Below are 17376 nucleotides of genomic sequence, written 5' to 3'. Positions count from 1 at the left end.
TGAAAATCTTCAATGACCAGGTCGGAAGGAGCTGCAAAATGTTTACCACTGGCAGCAATGTGTATCCTAAACTTACCACACCAATCACAAACAGGGGAGCCAGGGTAGAATTGGGGAGAATGGCAAATGCTTGAACATCGACTGAAGGAGTCAGTGACAGACTTTCAGGTGTGATCATCAGAGATGGAGCAGAAGAAGGCAAGACTTTGAGCATCATTGGCATGTTGGGGTACCGCTCCTTCAACTACGGGTAAAGAACAAAGACAGCATTCTTACACAGCTACTCCACTATGATCTCTTGAAGAAGTGAGACCCTGGCCGTAGCTAGACCTGAGGATTATCCCAGGCAAATGGAGGGGTCGTCCCTGCCTGCTCCCGGGATCCCCTGTGTGTCATTTGGATGCACAGGGATGATCCTGGGACAATCCTGGGATATAGGCCTGGTCTACCCATGGCCCCAGATAAAGGTGTCTTTGTTATTTAAAAAATTCCTATCCATTAGCCCAACTTTCCCCAAACTCTTGTGACCTGGGGCACTATCATGGATTAAAAAGGGACCACGTCACTCTGACACTCCAAAAGTGACACTCCCCCCCCCCCTATAGTTCTCCCCGAAGAATAAGCAGGCATCCTCTATGGAACCATGGAATAACAAAATGAATAGAACTTCTCAGAATCCTTCTCTCCCCTTTGGGCCTGTGGAACCAGTATGGACTCATGATTCATGGGCAATCCCAGTGCACCCATCAGTGATAGAGTGGGACAGGGGGTCTGGAAGGGGTCTGGGCAGCAGGGCTAGAGCCCCCTTATACTGGCTGGTGGTGGGTGGGGTGCACCCTCCCAGGGATGTCCGGGCAAGATAAGACTGCTGTTGTAGTCAAGGCTGCTTGGTAAAGAAGAGGGAGAGGTATCACCCATCTTCTAGGGCCCAGGAACTGAGTACTTGCTGTGCCCCTGGAACAGAGTTTCATCTGAACTGAATCGAGAGCTCACATGTGTGTGCAGATGGAGAAGGAGGGAGACAGAGTTGAGGTTGAGCGTGAAGAGGATGAGCTCTGGATACTAAAGGTCAAGTTCTTCTACCATTCTATAATATTCATGAACTATATCTGGATCCCTTTGGAATTTAAATTTAGTATTGGATTGCCTTGAACCCTCCCAGCCTTAAAATTGTATTTATTTATTTATTTATTTATTTATTTATTACATTTTTATACCGCCCTCTAGCCAAAGCTCTCTGGGTGGTTCACAAAAATTAAAACCATGAAGAACTTAATAAAACAACCAACAAACTAAAAACACAAAGGCCCTCCTCCTAGTAGCCACCTGCCTTACTTCCTTTGGCAGGGGCTCACGGAGAAGGGCCCCTGTAGATGATCTTAAGGTCCGGGCAGGTACATATGGGAGGAGGCGTTCCTTCAGATAGCCTGGCCCCAAACCGTTTAGGGCTTTGAATGTCAATACCAGCACTTTGAATCTGGCCTGGACCTGGACTGGCAGCCAATGAAGCTGGAAAAGGACTGGCGTGATGTGGTCTCGTCAGCCAGTCCCTGTTAGTAAACAGGCTGCCCTGTTTTGTACCAGTTGAAGTTTCCGGACCGTTTTCAAAGGCAGCCCCACGTATAACGCCTTGCAGTAATCCAAATGAGAGTTTATCAGAGCATGGATCACTGTAGCTAGTCTATCTCTGTCCAGATAAGGGCGCAGTTGGTATATCAACCTAAGCTGATAAAAGATGCTCTTTGCCACTGAGTTCACCTGTGCCTCAAGTGACAGTTCTGGATCCAAGAGCACCCCCAAACTACGGACCCGATCCTTTAGGGAGAGTGCAACTCCGTCCAGGACAGGAGAAACATCACCTCACCGGACAGATGAACCACCCGCAAATAGTACCTCCGTCTTGTCTGGATTGAGGGCTCTTGACATGGGCTGTGTCTGGGAAGCCTGGTGCGCCCTCCCTCCACTGAGATGACATCACTCCACATATATTGGTGGGGGCAGGAGTGCATCCAACGTTTCATGGGGCCTCCTTGCTCTGATGAATCCAAAAAGCTGGCTTGAGGTCAGGTTGTCTTGCAACACAAGGGTTTGCCCCAGCACACAGTTGGGTTGCAATACTTTTCAAACCCATTTGAAGCAATATATATTTAAAGGCAACGCAGTTCAGAAAACTGCTGGGTGCTCTCCTCCACTTCCTCCAAGCAGCAAGAATGCCAGGGGAGGCTCTTAAAAGCTTTTGTTTTCTTTGGGCAAGAAAGGGCACAACACAAGTAAATGCTTTTCGTCTTCACATATTTGCAACAGATCTGTGCCCAATTCCATCTTAAGTGTGACCGTGGAGGGCAAAGTTGATGTCGTTATCTCATAACTTGGGGAATTGAGGATTGGAGAAATCCACAAACAGATCCACAAACAGCTAGCACACTCCCCGTCCCTCCCCCCACTAATCATTCAGCAATTCATCATTACTCTTTTTTTTAATGGAATCTGTCATGAAAGAAGCTTAATGCCAAGAGATAACCTGTGGAATGAAGGGTTCAAAGTCTTTAGTGTTCAGCCGGATTTGGAATTCCTTGGGAATCTGCAGCAGGAAAAACAGACATTTAGGCAATGAGAGATATAAGCTACAATCCGGGAAAGAAGTCGGTTCAGCCCCCTCAATTTACCTTTTGCTTTCCTACCAATGGCCCTAGCTGAACCTTAGCTGCAGAACCTACTGTCAAAGCCAAAATTCAGTTGTGGAACATACAAGCATTGTTTTCTGAGCAGCATCAACCCGGATGCACCAGAATTCTCTTTATGTAAATTATTCATAATATTTTAATATTAATTAATTTTCATAGAATTGTGGAGTTGGAAGGGGCCAGAAAGATAATCTAGTCCAACCCTCTGAATGTGCAGTAAAACTAGTTAAACCATCCATAAGAGATGGCTGTCCAGAGATGGAGAACCCACAACCTCTATAGGTAAACTGTTCTACTATTGAACAGGTCTTACCATCAAGAAGTTTTATTGCTCATTTATTGCTCGTGTGTGTGTGTGTGTGTGTGTGTGTGTGTGTGTGTGTGTCTGATGATGTCTTCATCCCTGTTAATCATAACGTCCTGGGGCTTTGAGCCCGTGAGCCCTGGTTCCCTGCGTCCCCATGCTGACCCTCTTCGGCAAAGTCCTGCCTGCAAGCCCGGCTCCCGCTCCTCCGTACCATGTCATCGGTGATCACAAAAGTCAGGGCTCCTGCATTGTAGTATACATTGCCAGCTGTGTTGAAGAAGTAAGTGGAGATCCCGAAATAGAGCATGCGGTCGTGATCCACAGGGAAATCCAAAGGAGGCGGTGGAAAAGGGGCAGGAGAGCGGTGGGTGAAGGAAAAGAATTCGCCCTGATGGCAGACAAAACCAAAAAAATAAGGAAGACAGGTGAAGAGAGCAGAACGGCAGTGAAGCTGTCTCAACAACCCAACTGAACCACCACTCACCCCTTTCGCCTTCATAGAATCCTAGAATAGCAGAGTTGGAAGGGGCCTACAAGGCCATCGAGTCCAACCCCCTGCTCAAGGCAGGAATCCACCCTAAAGCATCCCTGACAGATGCTTGTCCAGCTGCCTCTTGAAGGCCTCTAGTGTGGGAGAGCCCACAACCTCCCTAGGTCACTGGTTCCATTGTCGTACTGCTCTAACAGTCAGGAAGTTTTTTCCTGATGTCCAGCCAGAATCTGGCTCCCTGTAACTTGAGCCCGTTATTCCGTGTCCTGCACTCTGGGAGGATCGAGAAGAGATCCTGGCCCTCCTCTGTGTGACAACCTTTGAAGTATTTGAAGAGTGCTCTCATGTCTCCCCTCAATCTTCTCTTCTCCAGGCTAAACATGCCTGGGGGGGGGGATCTACACTACTGCTTTAAAGCGCTTTATAACAGTTTTGACAACTGTTGGGGCCCAGGACACACGGCATATACAGTTTTCAAAACGTTTTCAAAGTGCTTTAAAGAGCTTTAAAAGCAGTAGTGTAGATCCCCCCCCCAGTTCTTTCAGTCTCTCTTCATAGGGCTTTGTTTCCAGACCCCTGATTATCCTGGTTGCTCTCTGCTGCAAGAATTTTGAGACAGGCAACCGTTGTTTCTTTCCATGACATGCTGGCTGCACTTTAATTAGAGTCGAAAAGATTTTTTCTACAAATGGATTATCATTTTTAAAATGCAAAGCTGTCGTTCAAAATCCCAGTCTTAACCTGCGACGTTAAGAAAGAGCTTTCTGAAAAACCAAAACTAAACCACCTTGACCCATTCATTGATTTTTTTTTTAAGCACCAGTATTCTGTACGTCCTAACATTTATTGATTGCTGAAGTGCTACAAAACCTTGTACAGCCTGTCTGAGGAGGGGCAGCCGCTGGAGAGGAAAACCGGGCAAGCAGGATAGCATGGACCACGGGGACTTTCATCACACTACCGTCAGTTCTTGAAAGCAGACCATCCTCTGTCTACAGCAGCCTTCCTCAACCTGGGGCGCTCCAGATGTGTTGGACTACAACTCCCAGAATGCCCCAGCCACCTGGCTGGGGCATTCTGGGAGATGCAGTCCAACACATCTGGAGCGCCCCAGGTTGAGGAAGGCTGGTCTACAGGCTCAGGAACTAGCCTGCAAATTTCAACTAGTGTCCCACTGATCGGATGGGGGGCGTTCAACTAGTTCTGCATGGGGTTGCACTCCCCCTGAAGGAGCAGGTTCGTAGCTTGGGGGTTCTCCTAGAACCATCACTGTCACTTGAGGCTCAGGTGGCCTCGGTGGCACGGAGTGCTTTCTACCAACTCCAGTTGGTGGCCCAGCTACGCCCCTGTCTGGACAGGAATAACCTAGCTTCAGTTGTCCATACTTTGGTAACTTCCAAATTAGATTACTGCAATGCCCTCTACATGGGCAGCCTTTGAAGATGGTCTGGAAGCTGCAGCTTGTGCAAAACGAGGCGGCCAGATTGATAGCTGGAACATGGAGGTTTGAGCATATAACACCGATTCTGGCCCGCTTGCATTGGCTGCCTATATGTTTCCGAGCCCAATTCAAGGTGCTGGTTTTAACCTATAAAGCCCTACATGGCTTGGGACCACAATACCTGACGGAACGCCTCTCCCGACATGAACCTACCCGTACACTGCACTCAACATCTAAGGTCCTCCTCCGAGTGCCTACTCCAAGGGAAGCTCGGAGGATGGCAACAAGGGAGAGGGCCTTTTCAGTGGTGGCCCCCTGACTGTGGAATGATCTCCCCGATGAGGCTCGCCTGGCGCCAACATTGTTATCTTTTCGGCGCCAGGTCAAGACTTTTCTCTTCTCCCAGGCATTTTAACAGCATTTAACAATGTTAAGTTTGTTTTTAATGGACCCCAGAATTGTTGTTTTTAAATGGATACTGTTGTTTTTATACTGTTTTTTTATGTTTTTTACGGTTTTTAAATTTTGCATACTTTTGATAATAATAATAATAATAATAATAATAATAATAATAATAATAATAATTCCCCAAAAGGAGAAAGTTAGCAAATGGACAGATGGACAACCATCTGTCAGGGATGCTTTAAGGTGGATCCCTGCATTGAGCAGGGGGTTGGACTCGGTGGCCTTGTGGGCCTCTTCCAACTCTGCTATTCTATGATTCTATGATATTGGAAGAAAACTGGAAGCTCAACACTTTCCCTAAAGTGCCAGATTTCTGCATGGGATCACCGGAAAATGGGATCCTCTACCTGCAAACAGAGAAGAAGTTCGTGACCATCGAAAACCGGAAGCTTTCCGGGCTTCCTTGCTTATCTTACCTTCAGTTTCAGGTCTACTTCACTGTTTGTAGCAACTGGAGGCCCAACCAGGGAGTAATCGATCCCGGACACGTTATCAATCTTTGTCGTGACTGAGGAGGAAAAATAAGACACTTTCAGGAAACACCGTCGGGATGATGACAAGAGGGCACGCTCCTTCTAGTATGAGAACCGATAGTTGATGAAGGAATACACACACACACACACACACACACACGGTTCTACTGCAAGTGACCAGTGTGGTTCATAGTGTCATAAAGGCCCAAAGCCACTTCCATGGGGCCTGGTAGTGGCATTCATGTTTCTCCCTCATAGATGAATACATTCTTAGCCTTTGTTGAAAGTAGGGCTGTGCACCGCCTCAGATCCGAACCCCGAATCCGAAGTGGAACGGGATAATTCGGACCCTTCCGAAATGGATCCAAGGCAGTTTGGGTGAAGGCCAAGGTGGTCCAAAGCCGAAGCAAATTGGCTCTGAAGCTTCAGGCCACCTCGGCACTTCGGAGCCTCCCCCACCTCCCATCCCCGCTCGTCTCCTTACCTGCTGCCTTCGTCACCGCCGCCATCTTTGTTCTGGCAGCTTCCGGTGCCGCTGCCAGAAATGAAAGGGAGTAGGCCACGCGATTTTAAGTTATTGCAAGGCCTACTCCCTTTCATTTCAAGCGGGCCTGGAAGCCGCCAGAACAAAGATGGCAGCGGCAGCGACAGAGGCAGGAGGTAAGCCCCCTCCCCACTTCCCTGCATCCGCCGCTGCCTCCAGCTTGTGTCTGGCCGCTTCTACTCAAGGATGCTGAAAGCTGGAAGCAGCATCCTTGAGTGGAAGCAGCCAGATGCAAGCTGGCGGCGGACGACGGTAAGTGGGAAAGGGGGGAGGGGGGGCTTACCTGGTGCCTCCGCCACCACAGCGGTGGACGGCAGAAGCACCAGGTAAGTGCGGAGAGTTTTCTAGGTGTAGGCTGCACAGCCGGCACCCAGAAAACTCGGAGGGTCCGAATGTAGCCTCGACTTCAGTGCCGAGGTGGATTGGGAACCCAATGCAGCCCCGAGGCAGATCGGGGCTGCTTTGGGGGCTCCAGATTGGCCTCCAAAGCAGATCAGGGGGGTGGGTTTCCGTGCACAGCCCTAGTTGAAAGCAAGTGATACATAGTTCATGTCAGTAGGTCACATTCTATAAGGAAGGGAGGAAATTGAAGAAGACTTAAAGGATAGATTCTCCTGCAAAAGTTTCTCTCTTTAAAGCCTGGGTGGGCAACCTGTAGCCCTCCAGGTGTTTTGGCCTACAACTCCCATCAGCCCCAGCCTGGATAGTCAATGGTGAGGGATGTTGGGAGTTGTAGGCCAAAGCATCTGGAAAGCCACAAGTTGCTCACACCTGTTCTGAAGGCTATGGCTCTATCTGCATCCTTCAAAGCACACAGTGAAAATATGAAAGAATCTATCCCAATTCAGGGCAGGAAGGAGGCTCAGAAAGGGTCCCCCTCCGTTTATTTATTTATTACATTTATATACCGCCCCATAGCCAAAGCTCTCTGGGCGGTTTACAGAAATTGTGTTGGAGAATGAGGCTAAGAGCACTTTTCATCTCACTATGGAAAGTCAGTAGACAAAAGTTCCAGCTTGTGGGTCCAATTTCAGGACAGATAAACCAACTGGGTCAGAAAACGAGTGTGGAGCACCTGGTTAGAATGTGCCGCTTCGGAGGTGGTATCTAACCCCGGTGAGATTAAATAAAATAAATAAGTTGAACTCAGCAAATTGTTGGAGAGGTTGTCAAAAAAAAAAAAGGAACGTATTTACATATGTGGTGGGAATGTGAATTTGTACAAAAAATGTGGAAATTGGTGTTTAATGAGATAAAAGGAATTGTAGGAATGGAGATTGGAGAGACACCTGTAGTGGCATTGTTATCATTATATGGAGAATTGAATTGTAGTAAAGAGACAAAAGAATTGATAACGAATTTGTTAACAGCAGCAAGGTTAATGATATCTAGGAACTGGAAGGTTCAAGAGGATTACCATATAGAAGATTGGTGTAAAGAGATTTGGGACATTGCTATTAATGATAAATTAACATGTAATATAAAAGTGAGACGAGGGATGACAAAAACGAATGATTTTGAGGTAATATGGAAACAGTTCCTAGAATTTGTCTTATCTAAGGGGAGTGGGAAAGCACCTCCAGAAGAAACAATGAGATTTTGGAAACAGGAATAAGATCCCGTGGTGGGGGGTGCACTTCTATGTTAAGTATGATTATGTTAACAGATTAAGCTAGAATAGATGTTATCAAGGTTATCCAACATTTATGTATTATGTTGTTTCTTTTTTATTGTATTGATGTATGTTTAAACATTGAATTTTTATTTTTTTTAAAAAAAGAATGTGCCGCTTCACCTCTGGGAGAGTCCAACTTGTTACCTGTCCTTGCATTAATTGCCCTTACCTGGCAGAGACTGTAGAAAGGGCTGCAGTTTGGAACGGGCTGAACTAGCCACCTCTTCACAGATCTTGGACAAATGGAAGAAAGAGAGTAAAAATGAAGCCCCAGCTATGACACTAATCCGGATTTCTGTCTTTATATCATGAATTAATATATTCCCCCCCCCCCACTGCCCCATTCAGAACCAAAGCTGCAGCAGAAAGAAGGAATTTGGAGAGAAAGGGAGAGAAAGAGAACACTCCATTCTTATTAAATTTGGGCCGGATCTACACCAAGCATTTTATAACACTTTGAAAACGGGTTGAAAACTATATATGGAGTGTGTCCAGAACTACAACGGTTGTTGATACCGTTATAAACCTCAATAAAGTAGGTGTGCAGATCCTGCTTTGGTGACAATGACTGGAGTAGTTATGAGCAAATCGGCAAAATTTGAGCTCCTCAAGGAATAACAGGCTCAAGTTAAAGGAAGCCAGATTCCAGCTGGACATCAGGAAAAACTTCCTGACTGTTAGAGCAGTATGACAATGGAACCAGTGACCTGGGGAGGTTGTGGGCTCTCCCACACTAGAGGCCTTCAAGAGGCAGCTGGACAACCCTCTGTCAGGGATGCTTTAGGGTGGATTCCTGCATTGAGCAGGGGGTTGGACTCGATGGCCTTGTAGGCCCCTTCTAACTCTGCTATTCTAGGATTCTAGGATTCTATGGTCTCTGCTGTCACCACGAAACTCAATCCTTGCATGAATGTTTGTCTGTATTTTTGTGCACATTTCCCCAATTGTGGGCATTTTTCAAACATGTGCATTTTTGAATGCATTTCTTTTGTTGCACAAATCCTATCACAAATCCAGAAATGTACAGAGTTCAGACTGCATATTGCGCTCAGGTCCACATTTGGCTCTGGGCAGCGTGAATGGATAAATTCTGGTCAGAAATTAGCTGAAACAAATTTCTTGCTCATCCCTAGACTGGAAGTGTTGCAGATGAGGAAGTGTTTGAGACTGAGCCATCATCATTCTGATTTGGAGTGTAATATACATTTATACTTGTAAGAGCAGTTCCCCATACGATTTGCTCTAGCACTATCAGGGTTTTGAATCGTGCATTTATTTATTTATTTTTACCAAGACAAAACAGAAGAGAGCCCTGCGGCTGCAATTGTGCACAGAAGCCAACGGTAGAACAGCTTAAACTTTAATGAACAATCCCCGGAGACTCCAAATATATCATATCATGACCTTGGATCATAGAATCATAGAATAGTAGATTTGGAAGGGGCCTAAAAGGCCATCAAGTCCAACCCCCTGCTCAATACAGGAATCCACCCTAAAGTACCCCTGACAGATGGTTGTCCAGCTGCCTCTTGAAGGCCTTTAGTGTGGGAGAGCCCACAACCTCCCTAGGTAACTGGTTCCATTGTCATACTGCTCTAACAGTCAGGAAGTTTTTCCTGATGTCCAACCAGAATCTGGATTCCTGTAACTTGAGCCCATTCTTTTGTGTCCTGCACTCTGGGAGGATTGAGAAGAGATCCTGGCCCTCCTTTGTGTGACAACATTTCAAGTATTTGAAGAGTGCTATCATGTCTCCCCTCAATCTTCTTTTCTCCAGGCTAAACATGCCCAGTTCTTTCAGTCTCTTTTCATAGGGCTTTGTTTCCAGACCCCTGATCATCCTCGTTGCCCTCCTCTGAACATGCTCCAGCTTGTCTGCGTCCTTCTTGAAGTGTGGAGCCCAGAACTGGACACAATACTCTAGATGAGGCCTAACCAGTGTTGAATACAGGGGAACCAGTACCTTGCGCAATTTGGAAGCTATACTTCTATTAATGCAGCCCAAAGTAGCATTTGCTTTTTTTTTTTGCAGCTTTATCGCACTGTTGGCTCATATTCAGCTTGTGGTCTACAACAATTCCAAGATCCTTCTCGTTTGTGGTATTGCTGAGCCAAGTATCCCCCATCTGGAAAAAGCAGGAAAAACGTCCTGGCTGTTAGAGCAGTACGAAAATGGAATCATTTACCTAGGGAGGTGGTGGGCTCTCCCACACTAGAGGCCTTCAAGAGGCAGCTGGACAACCATCTGTCAGGGATGCTCTAGTGTGGATTCCTGCATTGAGCAGGGGGTTGGACTCGATGGCCTTGTAGGCCCCTTCCAACTCTACTATTCTATGATCTTGTAACTGTGCATTTGGATCCAACATGGCAATTCTTATATTTGGTAGAAGCAGAAGCAGGGCCTTAAAGCTTATTTCATAGCTGAGTACTGATTTGATCCCAGCCTTTTGCCCCCAGTAAGCCCTACAATGTCACTTCTCCCAGCCTGCCTGCGGCTGTGCATAGCAGAGGCACCCCCTAATTGAGAGCATTGGGGCCTTGGTATGACTGTCCTCAGTAGCTCTTCTCCAGGACCCTGAACCATCCACTAGATGGTGCTAGACATGGCCGAATCAGGTCTGAGTGGTGGCGGGGTGTCATCTGTCCTTGTCCACATGGACCTCCCAGGGCCCTCGGCAGCTCCAGCCAGATTGCCATGTACCAATTATTGCTAACAGCTTGTCTTCATGTCTTGGCACAGGCTGCCTGCATGTTGGCTTTTGCACAGAGCAGAAGATCTCATAGTGTTCAAGGACACGCTCCACTAACATTGAGATACTGAAGGCTTGTAAAACTGATGGGTGTAAATCTCTGTCCCCAGGGTGCAAAAACCTTTTCAGCGAAAGGAACCTTTGAAAGCTGAAGGACCCAGGGATGTTCCTGGGGCAGCTGAATACATAACTGAGAACACAGAAAAGGGGGCGGGGAACCTCGTTAAGAGAAGAGCGATTCCATCAAGTCCACTCAAAGGCTGCAGGGCTTTTGGGGCGCGTGACGAAGCCTGTAGCCAACATCACCTCTGTTGCAGTAGGAGCAGTAAACTCTACAACAATCCAAATATTTTGGAGTGCACCTGCAACCTTTTTGTTGTGCTTGTACTGTGGACAGAGTTCTGGAGGGGATCGACACTAGTCAAGTTAGAACGTGTCTTACCGTTTTTAAGTGTGCGCTTGGTAGTATTTCGCCACATGACGTTCAGGTTGTGACGTTTTATTGTTGTCTGTTCTCCGGTTTTTATTACAAACTTCTCTGAAATAAGTCGTTCTATTTGGTATGATGTGGCTGATTTCATCGCATTAAATGGGTTTCCTGTAGTTCTTAATTAGCCAATCGCATTCCTGGGGGCATGTTTATGTAATTTCCGCGCCCAAAGTTGGAGCTGTTTTTTTCTTTCAAGCCTCTTTTTGAACCCACTTTTAGTTTCACTTTTGGGAGGCTGCTGGCTGGATCGTTTGTAAGTGGGGGATTCTCGGAGAGAAGAGGAAGTGGGAGGGGAAATTGGCAGCCGGGGGAGGGGGGAAAGAACAAACGGATTTCTTTTCTTAGTATGGCCAAAAGGAATACATTCCCACGGGAAGAGAAAAGTAAGTAAACGTTTTAAAAACTGCTATGTTTTAAATAGTTCAAAAACAAAATGTTCAATGACTGTAAAAACAACGTTTTATATACTAGTGTAGATCCCCTGACTGCACACTGTCAAGACTGGTTGTGTGTCCTCTTTTACAAAAGTCACTTCTCCATTTGAAGGGCTCCAGAGGACTGAAGAGTGCTATCATGAGGAAAGACATGATAGCACTCTTCAAATACTTGAAAGGTTGTCACACAGAGGAGGGCCAGGATCTCTTCTCGATCCTCCCAGAGTGCAGGACACGGAATAACGGGCTCAAGTTAAAGGAAGCCAGATTCTGGCTGGACATCAGGAAAAACATCCTGACTGTTAGAGCAGTACGACAATGGAACCAGTTACCTAGGGAGGTTGTGGGCTCTCCCACACTAGAGGCCTTCAAGAGGCAGCTGGACAACCATCTGTCAGGGATGCTTTAGGGTAGATTCCTGCATTGAGCAAGGGGTTGGACTCGATGGCCTTGTAGGTCCCTTCCAACTCTGCTGTTCTAAGATTCTATGATTCTATGACTGTTCTCTATTACAAAATGGCCTCTATTTGAAGGGCGTGTGGTTCAAGTCCAGTTTAAAGATCAAGAGCCATAAGACAGAAGAGATGGCCTGGAAGACACCTGCCCATCACACACAAGGAGCACTTGGAGAACAGGCTGAGCAGGTGAAAAAGAATTTAAATAGCAGGCAGGCGCCCTTGTATGCCCTATACAAGGGCGCCTGCCTGCTATTTAAATTCTTTTTCATTCTATTTAAATTATAGCAATTATTTCCAGATTTGCACCAATGCATATAAATTAGGAAATGCAAATTTTATGCAAATCTGTGTCCTCTTTTGCCTTCTTTTTTTTGGTGATGCAGAAATGGCCACCCTAATTGTGTGTCAGAACAGGACATTAATGAATTAATGTTTATTTATTATTTATTTATTTATTTATTACATTTCTATACCACCCAATAGCCGGAGCTCTCTGGGCGGTTCACAAAAATTAAAACCATTCAAAATATAAAACAACAGTATAAAACCATAATATAAAATACAATATAAAATACAATATAATGTTTCATTCCAAAGGGATACTTTGGGCTGGTTTTGCTATGGGGCCTTTTCCAGGTAGGGCCATGGTAATGCCGGGCTCAAATTCAGCACTATCAAATGAACTCCAGTTTCAGAGCATGGGCAGAGTGCCATGTTCAGTCACTGAGCCAGAGCAGCTATCCTGTAAAAGTGGATTTTTTAAGAGAGGGACATTTCCAGATGATAAGGCAGGACTCCGGCCTCGTCTACACCAGGCAGGATATTGCACTATGAAAGCGGTATATAAAAGGCAGGAGCCACACAACTGCTTTATAGTAGGGCTGTGCTCCGCTTTGCTTTGCTTCATAGAAGCGATAGCAGAGTGTCCTGATTCACCTCCGCCAAAGGCGGAGACGGATCAGGTCAGGGGAGCTGGGGATCGAGACGAAGCGGATCAAACCAAATCGGATCCTTCGCCTCGATCCGGAGCTCCGAAAAAAGGTATGTGTGGGGGAGGGGGGCTTACCTGATGGCAGCACAGTCTTTGCAGCGATGGCAGCAAAGCCAGGTAAGGGGGCAGGGAGGAGGGGGGTTTACCTGCCTCCATCGCGGTCCAGCGGCGGCTTCAACTGAGGCCCAGGCTTCAAACTGGAAGAGCAGGCTGCAGCCGTGGCTTGCTTTTCCACTTTGAGGCCTCGGCCTCAGTTGAAGCCACCGCTGGACCACAACGGAGGCAGGTAAGTGGTGGGGGGAAGGGGGCCTTACCTGGCTCCGCCACCCGCCGCCACGGACCATGCAACAGTGGATGGTGGAATCAGGTAAGGGGGGAGGGGGACTTATTCGCCCCCCATTTTGTTCCCCCTTCCCTACTTACCTGCCATCTGCTGTGGAGGCAAGTAAGAGGGGAAGGGCCCCCCAAAATGGCGGGCGAATCAAGATCCCACCCTTCGGATCTCGCTCCGGGATCCGATCCGGAGCGGGTCAGGGGAGGGTCGGATCGGTGTGAACCGGTTCGGGCCTGATCCCAAAGTTCCGGATCAGGCCATGAAGCAGTTCGGGGGGCTGGTGCAAAGCCCTACTTTATAGTGGTATTGAAGTGCACTGACAGCTGTTGGGGCCCATTGACACAGACCATGTACCGCTTTCATACCACTTTCATAGTGCAATATCCTGCTTGGTGTAGATTCGCCTTCTGAGGCAGGGCTCACTCATGGGTCTCTCCCATTGAAGAAATTAGTGACAGTGGAAAAGGAGCAGACGGAGTGTGGGGTGTGGGACGAGGCTCTTCAAAGACTTAAAAGGTTGTCACCCAGAGGAGGCCAGGATCTCTTCTCAATCCTCCCAGAGTGCAGGACACGGAATAATGGGCTCAAGTTAAAGGAAGCCAGATTCCAGCTGGACATCAGGAAAAACTTCCTGACTGTTAGAGCAGTACGACAATGGACTCAGTTCCCTAGGGAGGCCTAGGGAGGCCCACACTAGAGGCCTTCAAGAGGCAGCTGGACAACCACCTGTCAGGGATGCTTTAGGGTGGATTCCTGCATTGAGCAGGGGGTTGGACTCGATGGCCTTGTAGGCCCCTTCCAACTCTGCTATTCTATGATTCTATGAAGCCCCAGAATGGCTTTACCTTGTCTTCCATGGACCTTCTGAATGCTGACTCGATGCTTCTGTGGAAGAGATTGTAGAGCCAGCTGCAAAGGGAAGCACATGGGGATCATATAGCTCCATGCGTTTATTGTCAGAAGTAGGTGCACTTGGGACATCCTTTGCACCAAGGGGCCCTTCTCCTTTGAGGAATCTTCCCTCACCCACCCCACCCCCACCCCCACCCCCACCCCCACCCAACTGCAGGCTTTGCTGGGCCAAGCTGCCCTTTGGATGGAGCAGAAGGGCAGGTCTGCACGCGGTGCGAGGCTGAAGGGGTTTGATTGTCAAGAGGTCCAGAGAAAGGCAGAGGACTGCGGAGAGAGGCGCCAGGGACTAGGCACCCCCTCTTAGGTATCAGCAACGCACAGGTGCACTCCAACCATTGCAAGCCACCCTCAAGAGAAAGCAAGGCAGGACTTTCCAAAGTCCAGCTGTAGGAACAACCCTTCTTGAGTCCCATTATTTGTAGAAAGGCGGGGTATAAATCAAATGAATAAATAATCAAACATACTCTAATCCGCCGGAAATGTGCACGTGGACATCAGAAATGTGGGCGCTGCAGTCGGAGTTGTTGGCAGTCAGTCTCCCAGTAGGATCACTACCCAGCGTCAGGCTCACAGAGATGGAGACGCCTTCAACCCTCAGGTCAAACGAGCCACTGTCCTTGCTGGTTGGAAACACAGCAGAAGAAAAGGGGGTTGGACTTGATGGCCTTAGAGGCCCCTTCCAACTCTACGATTCTATGATCTGCACTCCGCAGATATCAGGACTTCCTTTCATGTTCCTGTGGAGAGTGAATGATGCAGAAGCCAGCCAGCCTGCTAAAGCCCATGGTGTAGGTAGGCACTTCCGCTTAAAACACCAACCAGGGAGGAGCTCTGTCAGGCAGGTGCTGAGCACACGCTTTGCGATTCCTCCATTAGGTCACCAGGATCTGAAGTTTTAAAAGCGTCAGCTCGTGCGTGGTGGGGAAGAGCCCTGCCAGCGAACGTGGAGAACGGCTGCCAATCAGAGCGCACCACCCTGTGCGAGAAGACCAGCGATCTCTACCGCTCTGTTAGGCAGGTTCGAAGGTTCATATTCAAAACCTCAGGTTCTTGAGGCTTAGATGATGGGAGATTTAGGACAGGTAAAAGGAAGGGCTGCTTCACATAGCGTACAGGTAAACTGTGGAACTCACTACTGTCATGGGCTGAGCCCATGGTTCCTTTGAGAGAACATCTTTCGCTTCATCCCAGGGAGAGGGAGAGGGGTTTCTTTGTGTCTGAAAAGGGAGTAGCAAGTGAAATGCCAAGGCTGTGCTGGGCGAGAAACGCCTGGCATCTGATAACGCCTCCCCTACGAAGGGAACCATGGTGGTAGTAAAAAAAACATAGCTTCCATTTTCATAGAAGGCCCATGTTCCCCTCTGACCATTGGATGCTGAGGATGAAGAATGAGGCATGCAAATTGCTACCATGCACCGTATGCACCGTATGCATACCATGCATACCGTATGCACCTCACTATGGCATCTCTCTAGTCTCCGCTGGTAGAGGGATGGCATATTAATCTCATCCAGGAGGGCCAATCCTCTTTTTCTAGGGAAGAGGCTTCTATCATTCACACCATCGCAGGTTACAGGTGGCCCAGGCAGTTTGGAAGATGTAAAAAAAACCCCAAAAGGTAAGAAGCAAGGATGCACTCACAACAACCAATTCTTCACCTGCCACTTCCCCGTCAATTCAGCAAGGGCACCGGTAATCGAGACCTTGAGGCCCACGCCCGGGATGGGTGCGATTGCTGAGCTTGGCAGCTGGAAACTCTGGATATTCAAACTGTAGGAGGACGAGAGAGGAGACGGGCGGCGATTGGTGTGGAAACACAATTAGAATCATAGAATCAAAGAATAGCAGAGTTGGAAGGGGCCTACAAGGCCATCGAGTCCAACCCCCTGCTCAATGCGGGAATTATTATTATTATTATTATTATTATTATTATTATTATTTATTTATATAGCACCATCAATGTACATGGTGCTGTACAGATAACACAGTAAATAGCAAGACCCTGCCGCATAGGCTTACAATCTAATAAGTTGTAGTAATCAATAAAGAGGGAAGGAGAATGCAAACAGTGTAGAGTCAGAACAAACTCAATATTTGAAGGCTATAGGGAAAAGAAAAGTTTTTAGCTGAGTTTTAAAAGCAGTGATTGAGTTGGTAGTTCTCAAGTGTTCTGGAAGAGCGTTCCAGGCGTAAGGGGCAGCAGAAGAAAAAGGACGAAGCCGAGTAAGGGAAGTGGAGGTCCTTGGGCAGGCGAGAAGCATGGCATCAGAGGAGCGGAGAGCACGAGCGGGGCGATAGTGTGAGATGAGAGAGGAGAGATAGGCAGGAGCTAGACCGTGAAGAGCTTTGAAGGTCAGCAGGAGAAGTTTATATTGGATTCTGGAGTGAATTGGAAGCCAATGAAGAGATTTCAGAAGTGGAGTGACATGGTCAGAGTGGCGGGCCAGGAAGATGATCTTAGCGGCAGAGTGGTGGACAGAGACCAGCGGACTGATGTGAGACGAAGGAAGGCCAGTGAGAAGAAGGTTGCAGTAGTCCAGCCGAGAGATAACCAGTGCGTGAACGAGAGTCTTGGCAGAAGAGACAGACAAAAATGGTCGAATCCTGGCAATATTATATAGGAAGAAACGACAGGATTTAGCTACCGCCTCGATCCACCCTAAAGCATCCCTGACAGATGGTGGTCCAGCTGCCTCTTGAAGGCCTCTAGTGTGGGAGAGCCCACCACCTCCCTAGGTCATTGGTTCCATTGTCGTACTGCTCTAACAGTCAGGAAGTTTTTCTGGATGTCCAGCTGGAATCTGGCTTCCTTTAACTTGAGCCCGTTATTCCGTGTCCTGCACTCTAGGAGGATCGAGAAGAGATCCTGGCCCTCCTCTGTGTGACAACCTTCTAAGTATTTGAAGAGTGCTATCACGTCTTCCTTAT

At 47.6% G+C, this 17376-nt stretch overlaps 1 protein-coding gene across 1 annotated transcript in view; it reads right to left on the bottom strand.

Annotated features, from left to right (window-relative positions):
* LOC134413319 (bactericidal permeability-increasing protein-like) overlaps positions 1-17376 on the bottom strand; it is a 31581-nt gene that overhangs the window by 11199 nt on the left and 3006 nt on the right. Inside the window, exons 3-10 of the mRNA XM_063147489.1 lie at positions 16090-16218; positions 14913-15068; positions 14382-14445; positions 8249-8312; positions 5804-5895; positions 3203-3379; positions 2522-2581; positions 77-244 (exon numbers count right to left, since the gene is read on the bottom strand). Of these exons, the coding sequence (XP_063003559.1) occupies positions 77-244; positions 2522-2581; positions 3203-3379; positions 5804-5895; positions 8249-8312; positions 14382-14445; positions 14913-15068; positions 16090-16218 (910 nt within the window). The remainder of the gene's footprint in view (positions 1-76; positions 245-2521; positions 2582-3202; positions 3380-5803; positions 5896-8248; positions 8313-14381; positions 14446-14912; positions 15069-16089; positions 16219-17376) is intronic.

Source organism: Elgaria multicarinata, chromosome 1, assembly GCF_023053635.1.
Source record: "Elgaria multicarinata webbii isolate HBS135686 ecotype San Diego chromosome 1, rElgMul1.1.pri, whole genome shotgun sequence".
NCBI lineage: Eukaryota > Metazoa > Chordata > Lepidosauria > Squamata > Anguidae > Elgaria > Elgaria multicarinata.
Note: the sequence above shows the minus strand (reverse complement) of the source record. Positions and strands in the feature narration are given on the sequence as shown.